The 25,217-nt window shown below is 32.1% G+C and overlaps 1 protein-coding gene across 4 annotated transcripts in view; it reads right to left on the bottom strand.

The window, feature by feature from the left end:
• Window positions 1-25,217, bottom strand: part of PAPOLA (poly(A) polymerase alpha) — a 78,827-nt gene that overhangs the window by 28,628 nt on the left and 24,982 nt on the right. For all 4 annotated transcript variants that reach the window (XM_044664584.1, XM_044664586.1, XM_044664585.1 and 1 more), the window contains exons 4-14: window positions 23,219-23,300; window positions 21,272-21,381; window positions 20,907-20,960; window positions 14,822-14,933; window positions 14,236-14,325; window positions 14,010-14,148; window positions 12,509-12,581; window positions 10,618-10,738; window positions 9,691-9,775; window positions 3,910-3,963; window positions 2,691-2,810 (exon numbers count right to left, since the gene is read on the bottom strand). In XM_044664584.1, coding sequence (XP_044520519.1) covers window positions 2,691-2,810; window positions 3,910-3,963; window positions 9,691-9,775; window positions 10,618-10,738; window positions 12,509-12,581; window positions 14,010-14,148; window positions 14,236-14,325; window positions 14,822-14,933; window positions 20,907-20,960; window positions 21,272-21,381; window positions 23,219-23,300 — 1,040 coding nt within the window. The remainder of the gene's footprint in view (window positions 1-2,690; window positions 2,811-3,909; window positions 3,964-9,690; window positions 9,776-10,617; window positions 10,739-12,508; window positions 12,582-14,009; window positions 14,149-14,235; window positions 14,326-14,821; window positions 14,934-20,906; window positions 20,961-21,271; window positions 21,382-23,218; window positions 23,301-25,217) is intronic.

Raw genomic sequence — 25,217 nt, 5'->3', positions numbered from 1 at the left:
ACTATCATAGGAAAAGGTGAAGTTGTGTTGAAATCTGATCTACTGTGAAGTATACATAATTTAATAAGCTCACTGATCCAATTGTGTATTTAAATATTTTCCTTCAAGCTTTAACTCAGGAGCCATTTTGTCCATACAGGTTCACTTGGTCTCTTTAGCTATTAGCACTTTCTCCTTCCTCAAACATACCTGGAATTTTGTCTGATATCTCCTTTATACTCCCTATACTCTTAATATGTACAGTCTTGTTCATGTTCTATCTCACCCTACCCTCATCCCAATAGAATGTAAACCCCTTTGAGACAGGGTCCATATGGATATTATATTTGTTTCAAAGAATATATAATACAATGCCTTGAATATACCAAGTTCTTTTTTTAAATAAAAGGTTCTTAATAGGGAATTGATAAATAGAACTGAAGTCACCAAATAGAATCATCAACAGTATTAGTCAATTTCCTATCCTCATAGGACAATATATTTATTTAGACAAGGCTAGGTGTTAAGCAATCTTTAATTGTTAAGTCTTTATACTGAGAAGATCCCCTTTTCTGTTCAAAGATCCTTTGTAGCTATATATTCCACCTTATCCGTTACTAAAAGTTATCTGCATAGTATTGAAGATCCCCACTTATGAATACCCACAATTCTCAGTTCTCCAAGTTAAATACTCTCAATTCCTTCAAATGTTCATTGTTTGCATAGCAATGGTTTCTAGACTGTTCACCATTTTGATTGCCCTTTAATATTCTAGTTTATTAATATTTCCCAAAAGATTACATTTAGAATTTATTAACATGGTAAACCAAATGTATTCAGTTCAATAAGCATTAAGTATCTGATAGGTACCAAGTACCTTGTTAGGTGCAATGTAGGGGGAAAAAAATGATAGTCTCTGGCTTCAAGAAGCTTAATACAAAATAATGTGGGTGGAGGTCAATCACTAACAAATCAGGGAACTGAGAAAAGCCTCCTGAAGAAAGAGGCATCAGGGATGAGACATGAAACAAACTAAGCCAGGGATTCCATGAGATAAAGGTAAGAAAGAAAAATATACTAGGCCTGCGGAAGGTTCTTATACAAAGACTGGAATGTGAGATATTAACAGTCCTTTAAGGAGAAACAATAAGGTCATTTTTCTTGAAGTGCAGTAAAAAGGCAATTAACTTGATACATCTGGAAAAATAGGCCAGAGCCAGATTGTAAAGATCTTTCTTTAAGTCAGAGGAGCTTGTATTTTATCCTAGCAGATGTAAGACTCCAGCTATGTGAAGGTTGGAATGGAGAGGAAAGAGCATGTTAGCAGAAAAACTAATTAGAAGACTATCACAACCGTCTGGGTGAGCAGCTATAATGGATTGAACTAGGGTGATGACTGGAGAAAAGGAAATAAATGCAACATATGTTACAGAGATAGAATCAACAAGACCAGACAATTGATTAGATATGGAGAGAGAAAGAAAGGGAAGAGTTGGAGATGACTGAAGTTGTGAATCTTGGTGAAGAGAAGAAAAGTGTTCATGACCAAAAAAAAAAAAAAGAGGAAAGTTTAAAAGAGAGAGGAGTTTAAGGGGAAAGATGATGATTTCCGTTTTAAGACATGATCAATGACTACCTATTAGACAAATAGGGGGAAATAGCTAAATGGCAATGCAGAACAGGCAATCTGGAGAGATGAGAGCTGGTTATGTAGATTAGGGTGTCATGTGCACAGAGATGCTTGCTGAGACCCTGAGATTTGATAAGATCACTTATAGGAGACAAAGTCCTGATGTAAACCCATGCATAGAGGATAGGACATGGATGGTGCCCAACCAAGTAAAGTGAGACAGATAAATAACGATCAGGAGAACCTGAACAGAACAGTGTCATCATAACCTAGGATGGAAAAAGTATCCAGGAGGACAGGGTGGTCAACAGCTAAAATGTCCAAGAGAGTTGAAGAATAAGGAGGACTGAGAAAAGGCCACTGGATTTCACACCTAAAAGAGATTTCTGACAACCTTGGAGAAAAAAAGCAATAGTAGTTAGGCAATGAAGTTAGAGCCAAGTAGTTGAGAAGTAAACAAGAAATGAAGAAGTATAGGAAATAATTGTAGACTATCCTAAAGTATATTACTCTCAGATTCTTTTTTCTGAATATTCTATTTTTATTAATGCAACCTGTAACAGCATTTGCTGGGAGATTTTACACAGTTAAATGTAAACTAAAACCTCAGGATCTAATTTTTATAAACTCTTTTATCATTCATGTCTATGCATCTGCAGATTTTTTCTTAATTTAATAAAGGACACTACATTTATCATACTTTTTATATGATTAGATCGAGTCAATTTCTCTAGAATGCCTAAGTCTTCCTGGCCAACATTTTAGTGATCTATAAACTTAATATAACATATCATTTGTGTCGTTAAATACTGAAGTGGCATAGGACTTCATCATCAAGACCTGAAAAAAAGAATTTCTGGTTAAACTTTAAACGTATTCATTGTATACAATCATACAGTGGAACTATTGCCTTCAAAATAACTTAGTAACTTTATTTTTTTTAAATAAAGGAAAAAACTCAAATATAATTTCTACAGTGGTGGATTTAGTAATGTTCTCTGTAGCTGGAAAATTCATATTTGTTATATCAGATTGTTATTTTATTCATATTAAAAACTTTCCAAGGAAAGATTTTGCTTACTTGTCAGGATTTTCTTTGGGTGCTGGAAATGACTGAGGATTCACATGAGCCAGTGTAATAAATTCATTCTTCTCCAAACTTCCAACCAGGATTCGGATTTTTGATTCCACCAAGCCCACCCTGAACAAATGCCACTTAATATTACTAAAAGTTGGTTTACTTTTAAACAGAAAACAAAAAGTTAAGCAAAATGTACAAAAATATAAGAATTATATTTAAAGTAGAAGTTAAGGTATCCTTTTAAAAATTGAGAATACCAAACCAAGCAGTTTAATGGCTTTGGTATCCCATCAAAAAGTCATAACTAAGTTTTCAGTATTCTATGTTAAAGATGAGAAAATGTCTACCAACCTAGAAAACTAAAATAAAATAAAAAATTTGACTCAATGAGGAAATTCAAGAAATCAAATTTTCAACATAACTAGTTTTTGCTCAGGATCTTTGCTCAGGAAAAGATATTAATGTAGCAGTTTTAGAAATGGCTATTTAGTGGGCAGATGGGTAGCTCAGTGGATTGAGAGCCAGGTCTAGGGACAGGAGGTCCTAGGTTCAAATCTGACCTCAGACACTCACCAGCTGGGCAAGTCACTTAACCCCCATTGTCTAGCCCTTACCACTTGTCTGCCTTCGAGCCATACACAGTATTGATTCCAAGATAGAAGGTAAGGGTTTAAAAAAAAAAAAAAGAAAGAAAGAAAAAGAAATGGCTATTTATAGGGGCAGTTGGGTGGCTCAATGGATTGAGAGCCAGGTCCAGAGATGGAAGGTCCTGGGTTCAAATCTGTCCTCAGACACTTCCTACCTGTGTGACCCTGGGCAAGGCACTTAACCCCCACTGCCTTTCCCTTACCGCTCTTCTGCCTTAGAACCAATACACAGTATTGATCCTAAGACTGAACATAAGGGTTGTTTTTTTTAATGGCTAGCTATAAAATGAATATCAAATAATAGTAAAAATCACAGTGGGAAGTAAAAAAAGACTAAAAAATTATCAGCAATTATGTGGCATCTAGATATTTACTTAAAAAAAGGTGAAGCCTCATTTCAATGCCCTAGAAATTTATATATCTAAAAAATATATACATATATCTATATATCAATGTCAAATTGAAGGGCTTATTCTTTATCTAGTGTCCATTTTATTTTGGTCTCTGCTTTATTTCAAAAGTCATTTGGAAATTTATGGTTTCTTTTCTGTGAAATCTTATCTTATACTCACCATTCTAGTCGCTGCTTTTCTGTTGGTGCACTTGCTAGAAGTACAATATAATGCCTTTGAAGATAAAGACAATATGCTATTTATTTTATTTATATGTTTGGAGTTGGATATTCAAGCCACAATGCTATAAGCTTCCTTGACTTGTTCTAACTTTAGAGCAGCTAGCCCAAAAATCAATGCAAAGTGAAAAATCTCACCCTATGCACATTAATGGGTTGTTTTAGGTTATAAGTAAGTGCTCAAACTATAGGATATTTTGATTGTCTGTGAAAGATGTATTTTAATATATTATATGACACAAGGCATTTCAAAACAAGAAAACTAATATAAACTGTAGCAAAAGAGGAATTCCATTGAATAACTTCCAATATAGCATCTTGGTTCCCTCAAGACTGTTTAAAAGCTATTCATTCAACAAATTGATTAAAATAAATGCTTTAAAGGGACAATGAACAAAATTCAGTTATTTAGTCATAGACCTTACAACTGATTATGGACACTAAACTAATAATAAAAGAAAACTGGATTCAAAATTTTTTTCTCAAGAATTTTTAAAATCTGACCCAAAAATACTTATCTGAAGTCTTACTTTTACATAATCCAACTAAGCAAAGTTATATTCAATCCATAATGTGACCATATCTATAGATGAGGGAAAATATTTCTAAAATGAAAGAAAAACTTAAAAAGCTAAATTTAAGAATTGATATCGAATTAAGGTAGGAAGAAAATCTAGCTCCAAAAGTAAACAGTCATAATTTTTTAAAGAATCTATTGACTGCTGCATGTTGATCAACTACCTTTTTTTTCTTTGATGCCAAAGTAATAAACATTGAAGTACATAATTGATAACATTGCACTTCATAAAAATGTTTAAATAATTATAGAATGGTATACCAGAAGTGCTAGAAATGAGGTTTCTTCCAAAATATCACAAGTTTAAATTTAAGTAAGATAAGTGGGAATCCCATCAAAATCAGTAAAGTCTGGTCATCTTAACTACTAGTTCTTTGCTCTAAAAGACTAACAATGGTCTTTGGACAAAATATCACCTGACCTAAATCATAATAAAGTTACTTAGTTCTAGTTTACTAAGAAAAATTATGTTAAGTAGGAATACAAATCTTTCAAAGTGAGGGGAAAAAAGGAAAATAAGAATAAGTTTAGTTGTGTCCAGTCTATACTCTGCAGTTATTTGGGCTGACAAAGTATGTTATCAATGTCAAAAAGATCCATTTCAAAAAAGTCTGTAGTTTAAAAAGAGGTCAATTTAGGGACAGGTAGGTGGCTCAGTAGATTGAGAGCCAGGAAAAGAGATGGGAGGTCATGAGTTCAAATCAGTTCTCAGACACTTCCTACCTATATGACCCTGGTGAAGTCACTTAATCCCCATTGCCTAGCCCTTACCACAATTTCTGCCTTGATTCTAAAGAAGGTAAGGGCTTTTAAAAAAATAAAAATTTAAAAAACAAAACAGGTCAAATTGTTAACTTTACACACAGGCACATGCTAACACCTTATTTAACTAGCAATTTCAACTATGTGGTATATGGGGAAATAAAAAAAAAAATTAAAACAATCCCACCAAAAAGATCCTGGGCAGTAAAAAATCAATTGTAAAAAGCTACATTCTAAAGCTTATTCATATAAGTTCCTAAAGGCTAACTCAGAAATTGATTGCTTTTCTTTATTCATAATATAAAGACTAGTCATATGGTTTCCCAACCTACTACAGATTAGGTGGGAAACTACTAAAGGGAAGGAAAAAGGCAGGAGGAAGAAAAATACAAATCAGGTTTTACAGTATTTTGTCTGAATCCCTATTTAAAGCCTTATGTTTTATTATTTATCTAACTGTATTCAGACTGCATTATAAATGCTTTAAGGCTTCCCTCTAAAATCCCTATATTCATCTTTTTATCCTAATGCTTTGCATACAGTAATTGCTTACAAAAATGTATTAATTAAATAGCATCTGGGATAAATTTTATATATGTGACAAACAGACCTATATATAACAGGACAGGATAACTTAAGTTATGACAAATCTGACTCATCAAGGAAATGTTAAATTATAGTTCTATTTTTAAAAAAGCAAGACTAAAATTGTTTTTTATATAGCTACATCCAAAATGATTGAAAGCTAATGCAAAGTTTGTTACTCAAACAAAATTTTAGAACTGAAAATCATGGAAAACTGGTTAATTTCCTTTAATCTAACAATGCTACATAAAAGAAGTACAGCTTTATGCTAACAGCAACGCCATAAAACTAATAATACACTTCATATAGTGAAAGAATACTAGAGCTGCAAACATATGTATAAATTATCATATATTGTCATAAATTACAAATTATATATGGCCATTAAATTTTTAAATGACCTTTAGGATATAACTAGTAAGATGCTTAAGATTCTACATAGCAAGCTTTGAAGGTAAATTTTAAGATTCTATAATGCTAAAAATCAGATATTCTCAGTAAAGCAACTGTCTTCCCCTGCCTTTCCCCAACCTCAGCAACCAAAAGAAAGGCAAATTATATGACTATATGTTGCCCAAACATTCTCCAAAGAAAAATTCTCCCCTCAAATATTAAACCCACATGCCAATTTTGATGAAATCAGCCTAAAAAAAAAAAGGGAGGAAAAAACTTTAAAATGGTAGATATCTCTGAATCACTTCTATTTTACACTAGAAATTTTGCAAAATAAATTTGACAACCAAATTAAGTGTTTGGTGAATGAATGAATACTCAAATGCTTGGTACTGGCAAAGGCTAGCAGAAAAACATTTTACACATTAATGCTTCAGGTGTTGGATAACTATATTAAAATTTTTAAAGTAAATTTTTTGAAAATTGGCAAATAAAAACCCTTGGATAAATCAAGAAAGTTACCATAAAACATATGATCTAATCGATGAAAAGTTTAAATATTTCTAAACCCATGGTTCAATATTTTGTGACAAATTCAAATTTAGAAATGCAAATATGACCCAAAGTACAAGTACTATATGTCTCTAGGTCAACTGATGCTCACTTAAATCAACAACATGTCTCATACTAACATAGACATTTTAAAAATGTGTTATATTATTATTTTTGAAACTGTAACCTAATAATTTAATTTTTGATACATATTTGAAGTGTGTTAGAAAAACTAACACACATTGAACTAATATGGTTGCAAAAATCGAGTTAAATATTAGCCAATAAAACTAGGGTCCTTCCTCCAATGTTCTTTAAGTATTTCAACAAAGATGTCTAGGTAGCTTTTGAAAACTGTGTATTGAAGTCAGAACACATCTTTTTTATCCTTAAAACTCCACCTCTGATCCCTTAGATGTTTTATCTTTTTTTATCTTTAAACATTCATTTTTTATCAAGACTTTTCCTTCACTGTCAGTGCTATTAGTTTATCTTGAATTTCAGGTAAACATGCATTTAAATCAAAAATTATTTCCAAAGTTGTTTGTTCTTAAAAGTTCTTAAAGAAATGTGAGCCTTAATTTTCTCATCTAGATGTAACTAAGTTCTCAATACATTTAAATTTAAATATAATCTTGGGAATGCCAGTTCTCAAAGATAATGTCAAGTAAAGTACTAAACATTTCCAAAACACCACAAATCAATGACATGATTTCATATCTATAAATATAATGAATGGTGACAAGTTGGTTTCCAGGAAGTTTGTTTGCAAAGGGTAACAATCTTGAAATTTTCTGGGTGATTTCCCTCAAATATAAATATTTAAATCTAATTAATGGTAGAACATGTAAAAATTTTACCCTAATAAAACATTAATGAAGGATACTAGAAAAATTTAGGTGATTAATTATGCTATGGGAAATAAGTACTTCTAAGGTAATCAATTTTAATATTAGCCAACAACTTAACTGTGCCTGTCTTTAGAAATATTTATAAAAACTTGATTCCATTTTGAAATAAAATTCTGTAATAAAGAGTGCCGAAAAAACATGTCATTAAGAGGTTCTTATTGTTAAGTAATTCTAACTCTTAGCTCCCTTTGTAAAAATGTTCATCTGGAAAGTAATACCAAAACATGGGAGAAATTTTGTGACAGAACTAATATACCTATCATGATTTTAAGCATGTAGGATTGTTTTTATTCTATATCTAAAATATATACATATCATTAATTTGATATGACATTTTCTGATAAAACAGAAGAAAACAAATTATTTTTATTCATTAAAGTATGTTTGACATATATACAGCCAAATAATATGAATGCTTTTAGGTTGTGTAAATTAGAATAAAGTTACTATTTAAGCTAAACTCAAAAGGGATACTGTCAAAATTTTTCAAATAAGATTTTTTTAAAAGGTATACAGGTCTTTGAGTTTCTACAAAAGGAAATACTATTCTGTTGCTTCCTTAGTAAATGAGACAGACCAGATGAGTCAAATTCCCTGATTAAACTTACAAAGGCCAAATTAGGATGAATGTGGCTCCTTAAGAAGTATGAATAGTATCACTGCACATTAATGAGGAATAATAATCTTTTCTGTTCTTCTGTTGTCAAACACTATTCTAACTGGTTAGTACTAAATAAGAAAAACAAGAGTACGTAAGCCTATGTCAAACTTAAATGGCTCAACAGAAAAAGGGAGAAAAACTCCCTGTACACCAACAAAATTTCTAAAGAAAAGGAAGGTAGAGGTATCAATATCATAATTTAAATTGCCATGATAACACAATCTAACAAATGCAATCCCCAGAACATAATTCAAGTGCTCTATTATTGTTGTTTTTTTCCATGCAAAAGGTACAGAAACAAAACACAGAGACATTATGATGGTCATCATTCATTTTTTTTAATTGGGGAATAGCATATTAAAATCTTGCTTAGATTATTACATAACACAATCCAATACAAGATCAGATGGTTAGAAGTTTCAAATCTTTAAAAAAAAATTGAAAAGAAAAAAAATTGTGGGACTCTGGCAAAATTTCAGCTCAGGGCAAATAAAAATGCAGTCCATTTTTTTTCCAAGTAAGATTTATTATAAAACTTACAATTTTCATCAAAATCAAATACAATTAAAAACAGGCTTCTGACCTGTACTAAAAAGGTATTAAACCATTAAACATTTATATAAAAATATTAGGTCTTCTAGGCTCCTAGGAAAACGTCTTATAAATATTTGAAGGGACTTCCTTATTATTAAAAAAATAAAGATGGGTAATAATCTATCATAGCCTACTGAAAACACTCAACAGTCGGCTATGTATTAAGCAAATCAGTGAGATATAATTTTACAAATTTAAGTTAACTGTAATCCTTTCCCATGTAAATTGTAAACTTTTTACAAGAACTTCTCCCCTCTAATAATATTAATTTTTAATTCTTTAATCATCATAACATACCGTTCTAGTGGCCTACAATATTCAGGTATTAAAATTTAGTAGAAAAACCACATATTTAGCATTTGTCCTTCTAGCCAAATCATTGACATGACTTCCACTCATTTAAGTGATGTCTTCATTATTAAAGAAAACTATTTAAATTATTTGGCAACCAATTATGAAGGATAAATAGTCTCTTGAAAAGGAAGAAATGGGAGGGTGGAGATAGGGAGAAATACATCATCAAAAAAGTGTTTACTATTCTAAATATTAAGAGTTTCACAGGAAAACAAAAATCCACAAATCTAATTCTAATGGAAATGTTTGTCTAACAAAAAGTGTCATATATACAGATATACCAGTGTAAATATTTTAAAAAGCAATATGTCTGCCATGCCTTAAAATACATACTTGTACTTTTGAAAGAAGTTGGGAGCTTCAAAAAGTTTGGACCACTCTGCCTTACTCAGCAAAATTTCATCTGTGATAGCAAGACCTAAATTAAAGACATATTAAACTTCTTTGCATATTTCACTATAAATTTCAGGAATCTGAAAATTAGAAAACTTTCATTATTACTACATGTATAGGTCATAATGCAACAGTTATTAAATTTACAAAGACGTCCTCATTTTAAGACTATTAACTATGGAAAAAAAGAGAGATTATTTATAAAAGACAGAGATCATTATTGAATCTAGTTATGAACCAATAATAACATAACATTCTAATATAACTCCAAAATTGATGCTATCTAGCTTGGCGATAAAAATCTCAATTAGATTTATTCCCTTTCAGATTTTTCTTCTATTGGGGGGGGAAAAAAAGGTTACTGGAGACCTATGTATTCCCGTAAAGGGCATTACAAAGTGGAAAAATCTTACTATATGTTTTGAATTTCATGGTAGTTTTGGAGTTCTTGATGCAAAATGGAAGGTAACATTCCCATTCTTGCCCAACTTCCTTCCTTCCTTCCTTAAGGGCTTTATCCTCCTGTTTGCTTAGTCTCTGCCTGTGGAAGAGACTAGAAACTGTAATTCTACATGGCAACAGTATATTATTAAGGCATTAGATATGGCCTATAAAAAAAATCTAACTGAAGATACTCCAAGACCCATACAATATTTAAAATTTAAAACTTGTCTGAAAGGATAAAGTATAAAGTATGACTCATTTGAGAAATGAATTCTCTAGAATATAATATAATCCCTCAATAGCTGCAAAGATCTAGTTTGGAAATTACCATTTTAGTTAAGATCAAAGAGTATTATGCTACTTATACTATAACAAATTTTAAACTTTTATATATGAAAAAAAAGTAAGAATAAAAGCACTTACCTTGTTTAAACTCCTCAACCATGACCATCCGTGTAGAAACGGACACATTGTACGTAGAATTCTGTTGTGGGTATGCTGGTGTAATTATAGGCATAAGATGGTACCTATCACTGGGGTTTACCTATATATAACAACAGCCAATCAGTTTCTTCAAGTACACATGCAACAGAAATTTGGACTTTTATCCTTTTTGTTAAACTGAATAATGATCAATTTTAACTGTATTCATTGTTGAAGATGAAATCAAGAAAACGCAGGTCAGTAAGCCCTGTTTGTGAAATCATTTAAGAGTACCAAAGAATAAATCTAACCTATAAGTCAAAAGTTCAATGTAAGTGAGCATGTTACACTAAATTTTTCAGTTACACAATACAGGATGTTAGAAGTATTTAATTTAATACAGTACCCTAACTTAAGGTTTTTTTTAATTACTTTTTGGGTTCAATTACACATTCACTTTCATTAAAGTGCTATATTAAAACATCTGCTCCTAGGCACTTTTAGCAGTCTACATTTACACCATTACTAGGAACAATGTACCTAAAATGAAAAGAAAAACTTTGTGTACTCTAATTAGGATATTAATATAGTATTCAAAAATAAAATAGAAACCCTCCCGAAAGAAACAAACCAGGAGGAGAGTTCAAGGAATTATTATAGGCAAAACTGTACTTCCTAAAATGTTATACTTAAATATCTCCAAAGGAAAGTTTTAACATTAAAAAAAAAATCAAAATTATAGCCATATTCTTAAATGTACCCTAGAATCAAAGAATGGAAGAACTAGAAGAAACAGAAATTAATCCAACATTCAATTTTACAGATGAGGAAATTAAGGTTCAAAGGCCTTGCCACTGGTTAAAGAAATAGTAAATGACAGAACTCAGGAATAGAACCCAAATCTACTAACTCTCCTAGATATCCTTTGTTAAACCATACTATGATTTTTAACTAAGAGATTTATTATACTGTTTATGTTGGTTTTGCCTTTAAAAAATATACACACTACTTTTTAAGGATCCAGGTCTAGATTTAATGCTGAGGAACTACATTCCTGTTTTCTCAAATGTAAGAGCCTGAATTACAATTCAATTGATTTACCCAGGAAGTTTGGAAGACTTACATATATTTAACATTTGATCAAGAGACACAGAAAACATTGTTTTATAATGTAATGATGGGGCCAGTAAAATCAATACTGGCTCAAGATAAAATGTACACAAACTCAGTTATGAGTGATTTTTAAAAATCAATTAAGTCTCATTCTGAGATCCTAAATTTCTTTCAAATGAAAAAATGTCAAAATGATTCTTTCCTCAGTAGTGATGGTAACATCTCCAAGTGAATTACAATTAAAGCTATTCCTTAGTCCAAATACATGAATGAAATTTCTGAAAAATTCAAACCTATTACACCATGGATGGCTAAAATGATACTTCTTCAAAGTACATGTACTAATTTTCCAACAGCTTTTGCATTACAGGTCAATTTTAACAAAATGTTTACATAAAATAAATACAGGGAATATTTTTAGTAGCCTTTTATTTTGTTTTCTTATGCAGAGATACCTGTACAACTTTTATGTACATAGTAATAGTCATATGATTAAGCATATTTTATAGATTGCAAATCCTTCACTGAAGTCAGTATGTTCAGCTAGATAAAATATAGTCTTAAGTATGTTGTAAGTTCACATAGTACAAAGTCCTATAAATTGTAGAACCATTAAAGCTAAAGTTATAATGAAAATATAACTGCTGAAACAATTGCCAATAGTCAGCTACATCCATAAATACCTAAAACATGATGTCTCCTTGGAGTTTCTTTAAGCAGTTGATTTTACTTTTTACTGTACAGTGTGAATTTATAGGGGAAAAAATAATACACTAACCCTTGGGTCCCATACAGGCAAATTAAGATTGCATTCTTCTGGTTGTTTCAATAGCACTGGATTTGGCCATTCCCTGTTTAAAAAGATTGTAGCACTTGATAAGACTATTGGATATTACCATCTATACTTTTTTTTTTAAATAACAAAGTATTTTGTGAAATGTGATCCTTCTTCATTTTGCCCTCTTGACAAATAAACAGATGAAAGACTCGTTATTATTTTTCCTTCAAGTCAAGTCTATGGAAGGTGCCTTCTTTCTAAACTATAATAGAATCACATAAATCATTTGAAAAATGTCCCAAATGAAGCCCTGACATTTCCAATGATTCTTTTAAATGGCTGGTAAAGCCATTAATTATATAGTAATAACAATCAGCTCTATTGTAAAATATCCTGAAATGTTCTTCAGATCAAACTTAACCATGAAACAAGGGAAGCCCACCCTTTCAGAAAGAGAACCTATTCTTTATTCTATCTCAATAACTTAGGCAAATGAGAGAAATAATAGCTAAGGTAGCATCATCAATTATAAAAACTATATGCAATAAACAAAAGATTTTCCACTACAATGATTAAGATAATGTAGGAATAACTGCATGAAATAAAGTACCTTTTCTATGTAGCGAGACCATTTCTTTAAAGTCAGATACTTTAAAATTAGCTCTTTTAAGTTTAGAGGACATTTCAAAGTCTTATCAATGTTATAGAAACTAAAAGTATTTGACATGAAAAATACTGAATTGAGTTTGGATCAAAATTAAAATGAATCAAAATCAGCAGGAAACAGTAAATGCACACAGATGCAAGAGGATAAGCCCCCAGCCTAGATTAAGACAACTAAATGAACTAGTTAAGATTTCTTATAAGGGAAAAATAGTTACAATATTTGCACATTTTTTAAAAGGTTGAAAAATTTTATTAACTGAGGAAATCTAGAAGATAACTTTTTTACATGACAAATTGATCTTTCTGCATATATTTGTGAATGCATTATTATATGCTTCTTGTGTATGATAAACCATCAATATTTTATTGGCAATAACTACTTGGGCTTCCTCAAAGTATACAACTTTAAATTTAAAGGAAAATGGGAAAAGCAGAAGGAAGGTTCTTTCCAAAACATAATGGATATCCTAAGTAACTATTTTTATTTGATTACAGATGACATTCAGGTTAAAATTAAAATAAGTTTACTTGAAGACTACTTAGTGTTGAAATAATAAACACTATTGCTAGCCTGTCTCATCCTTTTTGGGGGATGGGAATTAGTAGTGAGAAATGAAATGGGGCTTAGGTTTGCTCTTTAAAAAACAACACAAATAAAATGGGGCTTAGATTTGCTCCTTAAAAAAAACAACACAAATTCTGGGTCCCCATTAAACTAAACTGTTTAATTATGTACAATTTTAAAATCTGGAACCATCTGCAGAAGTGTCATAGAAATAAGACTAAACTTCAGTGTCTATAATCAATTTTATTTTAATATAATCTAAACACATACCATTTAGAAAATACCAAGAAAAATTTATGTACAAGAGTTGATGCTATTGCATTTGGATAAAGCTGGCAAGTTCTTGCTACTAGCATAGCCCAGGAAACACCACCGAGGAAACCTAATATATTGGAATAGATGTTGTGGCCTGTTGATAAGGGAAAAATAAAAAGTAAGTTACTGGATAACAAAACACACATCATTTAATTAGCTACCTAGCAAATTCTGAACTCACGTTTGGCCCAAAGTTTGATAGCTCTCAGAGTTAACCTGAAGTTGTCAATGTTTGGTACTAGATGTAAAATTTCATCGGTTACCCTGCAACCTAATGAACAAAAGGGGAGAGGAAAAAAATTTTCAGATTACCAAAAGTTCATTTCAAAATCTTATATCCATTTATTCTACCTTTCCTAGGATGCTGTCCAAAAAATGGGGTGGAGTGGGGTGGTGGGGTGAGGAGACAACTTAAGCTACTAAATTTAATATTTCAGTTCATAATTGACACTTGCTACTCCAATTAAGAAATATTAACTATAGAGAATGTATCGGCTAATTAGGTCAAAATGTTTTAAAGTTATTGCTTGATTTCATTCATCATTTAAATTGAAGGGATTATATAATCCTTCATCTTCATAAAAGCAAGTGATTTTTTTAAAAAATTAGATCATACTAGATACATCCTTGAGCCCTACATATATTAATCTAGCCTAAATAATTTGTCTTTAGAATAATTCAAAATAAGACTCATTAATTAATGCATCAGAAAAGTTCAAAAAACTATTTCTTATTTGGAAAAAATTGATACTGTGTTTTTTACATACCATTAAGACTTCTTATGCATCTAATATCTAAATTTTTTAGTAGACTGTCATCACGAAGGTCCAAATCTTCAGGAATAGTCTGCAGTGCTAATCTTGCAAACAAAATATCAATCTAAACCAAAACAAAAAGTAATTATTCCACATGTCTCAAGCTATAAAATTTTGCATATATAGAATGATTCTTCTATAAGTTTGTGCTATCTTATGACATAATATCTTGATAATGTCCTCAATCAGCCACATTTGAAAGCTAAATTATTCACATTTAGATCCTTTTATTTGGATAGTGTAAAAAACACAACAGGTAATTCAAATCATATCTGCAATGTTTGCATTTCTGGCCATATTTAAACCAACTCAATTATGAGTCTAACTAAACTTAGGCTAGCTTAATTTCAATGGTGAGTACATTACCAAAAAAAAGCGTTTTGCAAGATTGTTTACTAGTTTATTAAAAATAACAGAATGAGAGAGTTAAGAGGGGGAGGACAAGGAAGCTAGGTGGGCACAATGGATAGAACTAGGGGTGGATATGGGATGGGAGGTCCTAGGTTCAAATTTGACCTCTTGATACTTCTTATTTGTGTGACCCTGGACAAGTCTCTTAACCCCGGTTGCCTAGCCCTTACTATTCTTCTGCTTTGGAACCTTAGAAGCAATTCTAAGACAAAGGAAAAGGTCTCTTAAAAATAACTAATAAATTAGTTTCCCATTAGAAAGGGAAAGAATTTTCTTTAGGAGAGAAAAACATTTAAAGCATTCCTATCTTTGCTTTCAGCACACTATCCTATTTACCATAAATTATATGTTATACAAGTACTTAAAAAGTCAGACAATTTCAAATAGATAAAATTAGAACACTGAAATGGTTACGGGGAACAATAGCCATTTGAAGACGATAGAACTTTAAAGACTGAAATATTGGCAAATCTACAAAAAAATTTCCTTAAATATTTCTTACCAATGCAAATGAACAGAGGCCAATAATAAATTACTTTAAAAGAATACTTATCAGGAAAGGTTATGGATTAATACAATTCTTGAAGAATAGCAGCAATTAGACATTCATCTGATATTATGAGGTAGCAATATTATGAACTTGGGTACAGATTATGTAAGGGGGACAGTTTCCGTCTAAAAAACATCCATCCCAAAAAAAGGAATTTAGTTAAGCTGTCCTTTCAAAATTGGTCTTATGCTTACTTTTCTTTTAATTTTTCTGAAACAATAGAAAATCTTTCAACTAAATTACAAAGTTTCAAAGAACAGAATACCAGAGAATTTTAGAACCATTCCCAGATAGACATCATAGTACAAAGAGAAATCACATCGAAAATAAATATGTACACACAAACACACACACATCCACAATGGTACAAAGTAAGAGGTTGGTCTAATGGTTAGATTAGAATTAAGAGTAAGAAAAACAAATGTTCGTGTTTAACCTGTGAAACAGAGTAGCTATGTGATCATAGGCATATTTTAAGATTTCTTTGCCCCTTCATTAAACCTAAATTGCTGAGAAGCACCAACAAAATGTTTTCACACCTGGAATTAAACCAATCAAATCACAGACTGGAGGAGAAAAACTACTCTTTTTGAAGAAACAGTAATTGTAGGACAACCCAGTATTTATGAAGGGCTGAGAAACACATTTTATGTGTTTTGTCTCTATTGCATCCCTCCCAATATATCTTATTTCTGTATTAAGTGAACAGTTATAGCAATAGTTCATTTAAACAGCAAGGCTAGTGATTGTTCCTAGTAATTTGCCACTTCCAAAATCCTATCCAATACAGATTTCCAAACCAACAAAAATATTTTCTAAGGATGACAGACAGAAATTCAGACATTTTTTCATTAAGACATCAACTTCAAATAGCGTGAACTTGCTATTTTCATGTACTCAAATATAGGTATAGTTGAGAAAACTTTAGAAATAGCCTAGGGAATACAGGGAATCAACTAATGAATTATGGTGTTTGATTTTGTTTTAAGGGGTGGGGGAGTGAGGAAACAGATTTGATATCACAAGTATAGAAAACTCCAAATTAGAAAACTCTCCTACTATCAATGCAGCTTGTTATATTCTCTACAATTTATCACCTTACATAACTAACAGTGGAAGTGAGAGATTAAGTGGCTTAGTCAAGATCACATAATTAATATGTGTCTCCCTCCATGCTTGGAATTCACTCTCTTCCCCCTGCATCTTGTTTCCTTTCTCTTCATTTCTCTTCATTCATCTTATAATGAATTCATTCTTAATTCTCCCTAAATTAGAGGTTTCCAATGGTTGTTCAGTAGTAAGCTAGATGTGCTGTAAAACTCTTTCCTACAACTCAAGACAACTCAATTCCCAGCTGTACTTTGTTACCTGCTGTTGTTGGTTGGAAATTGGGTGAAAAATGGAGTCCCACAAAGGAAGAATAGTAAGATCAGCTTGGCTAGACTACAATAAAGTTTGAAGGAAAGTTGAAATGTAATATGGTTGGAAGGATAGGTTGGGGACAGGTTGTAAGAAATTGCCAATACTAAACATCATTATTTGATCCTAGGGGCAACAGAAAAAAAACTAAAGTTAATGGAGGCAGAGGTGGGTAGCAAACCTGAACTTCAAGAAAATCACTTTGCCCACTGGGTGAGGGAAAGACTGCAGTGGGAAGTGACTTGAGGCAGAGAGAAAACTTAGGATAAATAAATAAATAAATAGTTCAGGCAAGAAGTGATGAAGGCCTGAACTTGAATGGTGGCTATGTGAATGGAGAAGCAACAGATGTAAAAGATATCGTCAACATAGAAACATTTAAGATCTGGCAACTATATGAATAGGTGAGATAGCTCTTAAAAACCAACTCTAAAATTCAGTGACATTGTGTCCTTTGAAACTTTATAATTTTATTTATAAACTATATAATTTGTGTATACATATAATTATACATTTTATTTATAAAGCTTTATAAAGATTTCCTAATGTTCCAATGAATGAAGACTCAAGATGACACTAAGGTTATGAACCCAGAAAAAATGGGAGGATGATGGTACCAAAGTTCGTAGTGGGAACAGCTATAAAGGAAAAAGAGAATGACCTCTATTTTGGATATTTTGAGGTTGCAATGCTTGCATGAAATCTAGTTCCACAGGCACAATAAAAATTCACATTATAACTGGAGTTCAAGAAAGAGAATAGGGCTGGAGATATAGATTTAAGTTAATCTGCATAGAGCTGGTAATTCAACCCAAGGGAGCTGATGCATGGAGCAAGAGTGTAGAGAAAAAAGAAATCAAGACAGAGCCTTAGGATATACCAATAACTAGGCAGTGAGGATGAAGCAGCAAAGAAACTAAAAAAGAATGGTCATATGGATAAGAGAATCAAAGAAAAGAAAGTTACAAAAATCCAGAGTGGGAAGGGCATGAATAAAGAAAATTAAATATTGTCAAATGCAGGTTAAAAAGAAAAAAATATTGAGGAAAAGGCTTTACATTTGGCAATTAAGAGGTAATAACAATAAAAGTTAGCAATTTATATCACGAGGAATACACATCAAAAAGTTCAAAGACAAAGGGAAAACATCAAAAAAAAAATTTTAATCATGTAACAGCAATTTTGGGTGTAGAAAAACTAAACTGAAAAAAATACTAAACAAATTATGATATAGAAACGTGAAAGAGTATTATTCAACTATAAAAAATAGTTAAAGGGATTGATTCAAAGAATTCTAAGAAGACTTGTAGGAAATGACATGGAATGAAGTAAAGCACAATTAGAACTTATATAACCATAGTAGCATAAAGAAAAAAAAAACACTAAAAGATTTAATAACACTGATCGATCAAGTTAATTATGGCATTAAGAGGACTGATGAAGTTTTGTTTCCCATATCTTAGCAGAAATGTGATCAAGGAGTAAATAATGAGGCATATACATTTTGATATAAACAATGTTTTGTTTTATTGAGCTTATTGATTAAAAAGGATGACAAGAAGGTACAATGATAGTGAAACAAAAAAGTAGGAAGAACAGCATAATGAAAAAAAATTTTTAGAGGAAGGAGACAGAAGGCCAATCCTATTAATCCAAATATTTTGTATGAAAAAAATTTTAAGTCATAGTTTCACAAGTGACTTTATTTCTTATACACAGAAATGATTATGTTAAAGTCACTTTAAAATTTTTTTAAAAATCATTTATAACTCTAGAGACAGTTTCAGGTGAGTGAGGAGAGCAGGAGTCATTCTGCAAAGGGTTGAGAAGTGGGAGGAGTAGAAGCACAAATGAACCCAGCTTGTTTTAGTTTCATTGTAAAAGGGGAGAAAAATATAGGATGAAAACTTGAGGGGATGGTAGGGTTAAGTCTGTGTTTGGGGGAAATGGTTTACAAGAAAGGAACCAATAATTGCAATTATACAATACGTAATAAAGGAACTAATAGAGGAAGAAAAATTGAAGATGGGGGAGGAAGGCAACTTTTGTGGGAGTAATTCAATGGAGAAGACAAAAGACAGAATTAATGGTTTTATGTAGAAAGCCTTGGATAAAGACTGGGGATGATGTCAAAGATTCAAGATATAAAGAAGATGGAACTCACAGCAAATGTCTTCCATTTTCTCAGCAAACTAGGAAGTGAAAGTTTCAGCTGAGAGGTAAAGAAAATGCAGCGTATGAAGCTTTAAGGGCAAGGAGAATATATGGAGTAGGTGCAAGGCAAAGATGGTAAGAGAAATCAACTATGGAAGAATACAAAGATTGGCTTGTTATGATGAGGGTTCTCCTGGCCACTGTATGCTCTAAGGAAGGTGATTTGACTTCAGTAAAGAGTTGGGGTTGAGGGTCAGTAGCAGATGATGTGGAGTATCTTATTTAACAACATTGAATGAGACAGTGTATATGTGTGTGTGTGTGTGTGTATATATATATATATACATACACACACGTGCATACACACATGTGCATACACACATACATACACACTGCCTAGGTGGTGCTTCAGTGTTATATGGTAGAGTTTTAAGTAATATTGATTGCATTTTCTAATATTAATACTTGTCATAGTAGACTATAGTTTCTGCAGAACTTATGTGAAGAATCATAAGATATATGTATATCTTCTACATACATACATACATACATACAGACAGACAGACAGACAGACAGACAGACACACACACACACACACACACACACACACACACACACACACACAGACAATATGAAGTCCTTGAGAGAAATGACTACTTCCCTATTGTCTTTATATCATTAATGCCTAGAACATGGTAGATACATAAAATTCTTATTGATTTATCAATCAAAGGGCAATGGAGAATTCTGTAATGTGACACAAAGGGATTATGAATAAATGGCATTGTCAAAAAAATAACTGAAAAAGATGGATTGGTTCTGAATATAACAAAATACAGACAGATAATCCATATTTCGTTTGTATCTTTGTGACAGTGGAGTGAGCATGAGTCAGAAAAATTTGAAATCAAATATGGCCTCAGATACTTATTAGTTGGATGGCACTGGTCAACTTGCCTCAATTCTGCATTTGAAAAATGAAGATAACAACATCTATCTACCAGGGTTGTTGTAAGGGTCAAATGAAATATCATGAAGTGCTTTCCAGGCATGGCACATACTAGGTTCTATATAAATAAATGTTAAATATTATTGTTATTGTTGAGATGATGATGATGATGATGATGATGATGACATTAAGAGAACATAAGGAAGGGGTCAGAACATTTATGTGGACCAGAATAGAAAGTTGTAGGCAGGTACTGATGGGTTGTAATCTGAATTATTGAAAGGAGTACCTCATATTGATGAGATCACAGATGTGTTAAATAATAAAAGTATTAGAATAGCATAAAACAAGCGCTTTTACCTACCATCATTTCAAATAACTATTACAAACATGAGAGGCAAACATAAAGAGTTTAAAAGCCATATTAATGTGCATCATCACTCCTTCATTAATGCTATTCTCCTTATAGCATACTTAGATCCCACTCATGTCAATTATTACAGTTGTGTCATAAACATAAACAGAGACAAAGTCAAATGAAAATTTTACTTTACCTCTATACCATCAAAACATAGCTTGATAACTGGTACAAATGCCTCTTCAACAGCCTAAAACAAAATTCAAAAATTTCAGTATCTGGAAAACTGTATCTATAATAAAATTGTAATTAATTTTCAGTAATATGCTCATATTAAGCAAATTAATTACTTTAGGGGAAGAGGAGGGAACAGGCCCACTATTCTACCATTTAACTCTAAAACAACTGGATACCACTAGGTAGCATAGCTTAAAACATTTTAACATAGATACCTGGATAACATAGATACTCAAATAACCCCACATATTATTAATTTATGACTGAAATTTCTCTTCTTAAAATATGATAAAATTCACCAAATATAGATGCATTAAACTTTACCCTTAAATCTTTTACTTCTTCCTGTAGCTTCAATTTTTCATAGAATGAGGTGAAAAAGTCACTTCGGTCAACATGTCTTGGTGCAACACACAATGCATCAATATCAGCACCTGAAAGAAAACATCCATCAAATGCAATAGCACCCCAAGGAATGTATATTCCAGATTAAGAGTTGTTTCTTTTTAATATATATTTCATTTTCCCAATTACATGCAACAATTTTCAACATAACTTTTTCCAAAATTCAAAGATCCAAATTGTCTCCCACATTCCCTTCTATTCCTGCTCCTGGAGATGGTAAGCAATTTGTAAAACAAGAGTTCTTAAAGAGGAAATGTATTAGCTTGTTTTTCTTAATGTTTTGATGAATGCTTCAATAAAATTGTTTCCTTTGTAATTCTATGTATTTTATTAAATGTATTTAAAAACATTACTCTGAGATAGGATCCACAGACTTCAACAAAATTGCCCAAAGGATCCATGGCACAAAAAAGGTTAAGAATCTTTCTGTTCTAACAGAGTTAATGACAATCCATCTGACATGGACAATCCTTTTTCAAAGAAATATAAAGTTCTAACATAGCCTTTGAGTAATTAGGAGTTTCAGGATTTTGCAGTACCTCATTCTGCTCAATCATTATACATGCAAAACTCAATATATATGCCTAATCGTACAAATTTGGAAATGGCAGGCTTCAGAAGTTTACTAAAAATAATAACTTAAATGAGATAAACAAAGTGGAAAGGGAGAATTGGTCCAGACCTATGGTTTCACTGACATAAGGAATTCTCGGAAAATTTTTCTCAGTCAATAAAGATAAATAATATTCTACAACTTTAAAGTTCTTAGTAGATTAAACAACCAAAGACAGAAGGACTTGAACCCAGTCCTTCTGACTCCTATGCTAGGAATCTACCTACTGTACCACAATGAAAAGAACTGCATCATAATTTAGATAATCATTAGCTTTCCAATCATTTCATCTTCTCAGAGAAGACATAGGTTGCCTACAAAGAAACTCAGAGACAAATGATGAACGATACCCATCTAGATGAAAAAAATCATCAATAAAAACAAAAAATAAGGACTATTAGCTAGAATTTACTGTCTCATTCAATGTTGTTAAATAAGATACTCCACATCCTCTGCTACTGACCCTCAACCCCAACTCTTTACTCAAGTCAAATTACCTTCCTTAGAGCATACAGGGGCCAGAGAACCAGCCCTGAATTCATATTAAAGGTTCAACTCTGATCCTCCAATGCTAACTGCTCAGGTGATCTCAGATGATTCATTTAACATCCCTAGACTTTACTTTCCTCATTTAAAAAAAAGTGATGGTTGGACCAGATGTCCAGTCTAGACCTATAGTCCTCACTGTTGACTTACCTACCACACACCATTCAATCCTTACTTGAGCTTTTTTATAATCCTGGATCAGAAGAGACTGCTTGCTTCACAAGATCTTTCCCCATAACGCTAATCCTACAATAGTCTCTTCCTTCTTTATCTCCAATTGTTCAATGGCTTCCTCTCAATTCTCTCAAATGTCTGTCTTACCTCTTTAGGCTGTCAGATCCTTATGGAACAGAAACATCTACCTTATATAATCCTTATTAATACTCTGTGCACCACACATATAAGAGGTTTCAAATCAATACAAATTAATGTCTAATGGCAACTGTAAAGGTCAATCATTATGTCCTTTTCCCTTACTTCTTCCTAGCTGAGCACCATAAATACTGTTGGTGGACAACAAAAAAATAAAAGGAATGATCTTGAAGGAATACTCACTTCTACCAATTTAAAAACCATAAAATTTTACCTCTGCCTCACTCAAATCCCTACTATAGTACATAGGGATAAAGTGAGTCTTTAAAAAAAAAAAAAGCAGTTCCAAAACACACAACATAAAACTGTCTCCAAGTAAACAAAACAATCTTTACCTTTTGTATGAACTCCTAATCTGTAGGATCCAAATGTAAAAATTTTTCCTCCAACATTTTCAATTACAGACTGTGGAAGATTCTATTAAAACAAAAGACAAAAGGTTACCTTTCAAATGTATCACTGAAAATTATTTTCTGATGATTTTTGCTTTCCAAACACCAAAAACAGTTAACACAGACTTGAATCTGAAAGATCTTTGGGGCTCCAAAAGTTTATGCCTTTCACATACTAACTTTCAAAAACCTTAAAAAAAACTAATTTTTCAATATGTATTCCCAATTTATCAGGGCCCTGTGACACAAAGCCCATCTAATCAAAAATTTGTTTTTAAAATGTGTGTTCTTTTTAATGACTGCAATACTGCATTCAATTTTAAATGTTAGCATTCTCCACTTTTAATTACAATGCATTCCTGGAAACTATATCATAAAAATCACTAACGTGGACCACTTTCTTCTATAGGAACAATGTAATAAATAGGTTTACACTCAAAAGTGACTAAAAAGTAATTAAATTCATCAAGGCACTACAAAAACCTTTAATAATAACTGTTATGTAACATATCTACAATTAATACATAGATTCTATAATGTTCTCCATCTTGACTCTCCCTTTCAATGTATGTTTATGTATGCATGTGTATAGATAATCCTTCCATTGCATAAATTCATATTACAAAAATTTACATTAAAAATTCTGAAAGAAAAACACTATAGAGTATTGTGCTTTTTTCTGGGGCACATCTGCACCCCATAGCATATAACCAAGGGAAAAATGAAAAGACTAAGGAAGCAAAGGTTTGATTTTCTAAGGACAGATTTATTAAGAAATACATGTTGAATGACCAATAAATCAGAATCAAGCCCCATCCTGCACTTAACGCTGAACTCTGTATACAAGTCTTTTATACATTAAAAAACAATTAATTAAAAGGAAATAATACAACATTAGATGATCTGATGCCTAATTGGAAGAAATATTATAGATGGTCCAAGCTGGGAGAGGGAGGGAACTACATTAATCTCTGGATCTGCCATTTCAGGTCAACATAACGTAGGTTATCCCTATATTTGAAACAGCAGATATAGGTGGTCCAGTTTCCAAGCCACAGAGGGGCTAGATTCAAACAATGCAATAAGGTATTCACCAAATTTACAGAATTATATAAACTTTTCTCACAGGGCAGAATTTGGATTAGTCCCACAATTGGATAGAAAATTGGATGAGCTAACTCCAGAATTAAGTCATGAGATGAAGTCAGCATGATTCACTCAATTTCCACAATTAACTACTTGTTGTTCTTATCCCCTCAATTCCTCAACAGGCTCTCATCTCCTCCATCAAAGAGAAATAAACTCTAAGAGAAAGAATGGACACAATGAATGATGGATCACTAACACTTCTACTTCCAGAGCTAAAAGAGGGGATCTTTTCTCTGTTCTACCTACCTACATATGTATCAGGTCCCCACTTATCTTTGTCTTCTATAGGTTCACACTCAGGTACAACATTTTTGTCTGAAGCCTCTGCATACTTCTCTCCTGCTCTCACTTCTTTGTTCCTGGCTCTACTTTAAACCATATACCAGCCTCCTCACACCAGTGGCTGGTGTTCTTCCTGCCTTCCTCCCTTCATTCCCCATATCTAGGGTATGATAGTGTATACTGATATTCTTCAGTACAATATTTCTTTTTCCAATGAAAATTATTTTTAAACCAAGAGCTGACATCCTGTTTCTCTCTTTTGCTTTCTAAGTTTATTCAAAATTCCAATTTGTTCTCCATTACCTTTTCTTCCTAGCTTCCCTGGCTCCCTTCAAGAACCAACTCCCATAAGAAGTCTTTTGGGGAGGGGGAGGGAGAAAGCTAAGTGGCTCAGTGGATTGAGAGTCAGGCCTAGAGAAGGGAGGTCCTTGGTTCAAATCTGGCCTCTGACACATCCTAGCTGTGTGACCCTGGGCAAGTCACTTAACACCCCACCCCACCCCCATTGCCT

Source organism: Gracilinanus agilis, chromosome 2 (assembly GCF_016433145.1).
Source record: "Gracilinanus agilis isolate LMUSP501 chromosome 2, AgileGrace, whole genome shotgun sequence".
Lineage (NCBI taxonomy): Eukaryota > Metazoa > Chordata > Mammalia > Didelphimorphia > Didelphidae > Gracilinanus > Gracilinanus agilis.
This window is presented reverse-complemented; position numbering and strand designations above follow the sequence as displayed.